This window comes from Portunus trituberculatus, chromosome 26, assembly GCF_017591435.1.
Source record: "Portunus trituberculatus isolate SZX2019 chromosome 26, ASM1759143v1, whole genome shotgun sequence".
Classification (NCBI taxonomy): Eukaryota; Metazoa; Arthropoda; class Malacostraca; order Decapoda; family Portunidae; genus Portunus; species Portunus trituberculatus.
This window is the reverse complement of record NC_059280.1, coordinates 2231238-2233737: the sequence shown is the minus strand read 5'-3', so window position 1 is coordinate 2233737 and position 2500 is coordinate 2231238. Positions and strand designations below refer to the sequence as shown.

General features: G+C 62.6%; 1 protein-coding gene across 3 annotated transcripts in view; it reads left to right on the top strand.

The window, feature by feature from the left end:
• The window catches only part of LOC123509176 (ufm1-specific protease 2-like), an 8006-nt gene that overhangs the window by 2702 nt on the left and 2804 nt on the right, over positions 1-2500 (top strand). The window contains exons 2-3 of one of the 3 annotated variants that reach the window (XR_006676151.1): positions 1-210; positions 457-2075. The exon at positions 1-210 is cut by the window's left edge and continues 3 nt beyond it. Coding sequence is in view for 1 of the 3 variants with exons in the window: in XM_045263369.1 (XP_045119304.1) it covers positions 1-210; positions 457-1995 (1749 nt within the window). In the remaining 2 variants the exon portion in view is untranslated. Of the gene's footprint in view, positions 211-456; positions 2301-2500 lie in introns of those variants that run through there. The other 2 variants (XR_006676150.1, XM_045263369.1) reach the window with 2 other exon arrangements.

Here is a 2500-nt window from a genome sequence, read left to right as displayed (position 1 = left end):
CTGAGGTCACAGACGGAGGCCCTGGAGGGTGACATCTATGGCCTTGTCCCGGAGTGTGGCAAGCCCTCAGCGGTGGCCATGGCCCTCCTGGCGAGGGGGGAGGGCCAGGAGGACATGGGCCACACCCCCGCACTGCTGCTGCCCCCCCCGATGACCCGGCTTGGCGTCTTCAAGGTCACTGAGGGAGACGCCACCTGTCCTGAACTAGAGGTAAAGGTTTACATGGTGGTGGTGGTGGTGGTGGTGGTGGTGGTTATGATGGTGATGGTAATTAGTGTGTGTGTGTGTGTGTGTGTGTGTGTGTGTGTGTGTGTGTGTGTGTGTGTGTGTGTGTGTGGTTGGGCAGTGTTTAGGTTTGTGAGCACACAGTTAGAGTTTGAGTTATATATGGTGGTTTATTGGTGGTGAGTGGTGTTGAGGTGTGTGGTGTTAAAGTGTGTGTGTCTTCCCCGGCAGGACGGTGAGGTGTGCGCGGTGTGGGACCAGCGAGCGGTGGTGTGGTACAGTGGTGGCGGCGGTGGTGTGGAGGTGGAGGTGGAGGTGTTTGGGGCCACACAGGTGCACGCACTGTTTGGCGTGGCCAAGGTTGCCTTCACCCTGGAGCTGTGGTGCCGCCACGCCGCCAGGGACTCCACCCCATCCCCCTCCCCCTCCCCCACCCCGGGCCCCGCCACCCACGCCACCCGAGGTAATGCTGCGGCGCTGTGTGAGGAGCTGGACACAGCGGCGGCCTGCTTCAGGCTGCGCGGCGGCCGCCTCATGCTGCACAGCGGCGACGGTGGCGGCGGTGTGCTGTGCGGCGGTGAGGCGGGGGTGGGGGCTGGAGACACAGCGGGCGGCGTGTTTTTCAAGGCTGCGGGGGGCAAGAAGAAGGGCGGTGGCGGTGCTGGTGGTGGTGGCGGCGGCGTGCAACAGGAAGTTGCCTTCCAGCTAGTGTACAACCGCAGTGCCGTGGTGGGTGAGGGCGGTGTGGCGGCGCCGGTGGTGCGGGTGGACAACTGTGAGTCGAGTGTGGTGTGCGCGGCGGTGAGCGGCGAGGCGGTGGCTTACCTGGACAAGAGTGGCGGGGTGGGGCAGCTGGGCGGGCTGCTGGCAGAGGCCGTGGCGGGGCAGGTGCGGCTGGCGGAGCACTGGCTGGCCCTGCAGCGGGGCCGCCCTGAGCTGCGCGGCCCTCTCACCGCCCTGGCCACGCTGCCCCAGGCGGCGGGCCACCTCCTGGCCCTGGTGTACCCTGCTGGGGTGGAAGAGGAGGCGCTGCGGGGGTACCGGGCGGCAGTGCACCGCGCCCTGGTGTTCCCCAGGGACCGCCCCATGGTGCGCCGCGCCAACGCCCTCACCCCGGCCCCCGGCACCCGCCCCTCCGCCCTGGTGTGCCCCCACGCCGCCCTGGCCCCCCCGGGTGTGGGTGGGCGGGTGAGTGTGGTGCAGGGGGGGTACGCCTACTACCACTACCAGCAGGGCAAGATGGACGACAAGGGGTGGGGGTGCGCGTACCGCTCCCTGCAGACCATTGTGTCGTGGTACCAGCTGCAGGGGTACACGGCGCGCCCCGTGCCCTCACACCGCGCCATCCAGCAGTGCCTGGTGGACATCGGGGACAAGCCTGTGGACATGGTGGGGTCGCGGCGGTGGATCGGCAGCACGGAGGTTGGCTTCGTGCTGGAGACACTGTTCGGCGTGCACTCTCGCTTCCTGTGTGTGTCCAGCGGCGCAGAGCTGGCGGGCCGCGCCGCTGACCTGGCGCACCACTTCGACACCCAGGGCACCCCCATCATGGTGGGCGGCGGCGTGCTGGCCCACACACTGCTGGGCGTGGCGTGGGACGAGGCCACGCAGCACGCCACGGCCTTCCTGGTGCTGGACCCGCACTACACTGGCCCAGACGACACCCAGACAGTGACGGCCAAGGGCGGCGTGGCCTGGAAACAGCCTGACTTCTGGAAGACTGACGCCTTCTACAACCTGTGCATGCCGCAGACACAACCCTGTATATAGGCCTATGTAGACACAACCCTGTATATAGGCCTATGCTCCTGTCTGTGTGTGTGTGTGTGTGTGTGTGTGTGTGTGTGTGTGTAAGATTTGTTTACCATATAATCTATCTCTGTACTGAGTATGTGTGTGTGTGTGTGTGTGTGTGTGTGTGTGTACTCTGATACATTCCAGCCTTGCAGTATTGAGTGAGCGAAGTGTTCTGTGGCTGGAAGGTGTGTTGCTGTGTGGTGTGTGCGGTGACCACCACCACCACCACCACCACCACACACCAACACACACCAACATTCAATAAAATAGAAACCAAACCAGGGTCTTTAATTTCACTCAATCCACAAACTCACCTATTGCTAACTTAATGGGGTTTAAGAGGATTTTAAGGGTTTCAATGGGGTTTAAGAGGATTTTAAGGGTTTCAATGGGGTTTAAGAGGATTTTAAGGGTTTCAATGGGGTTTAAGAGGATTTTAAGGGTTTCATAGGATTTTAAGGGTTTCAATGGGGTTTAA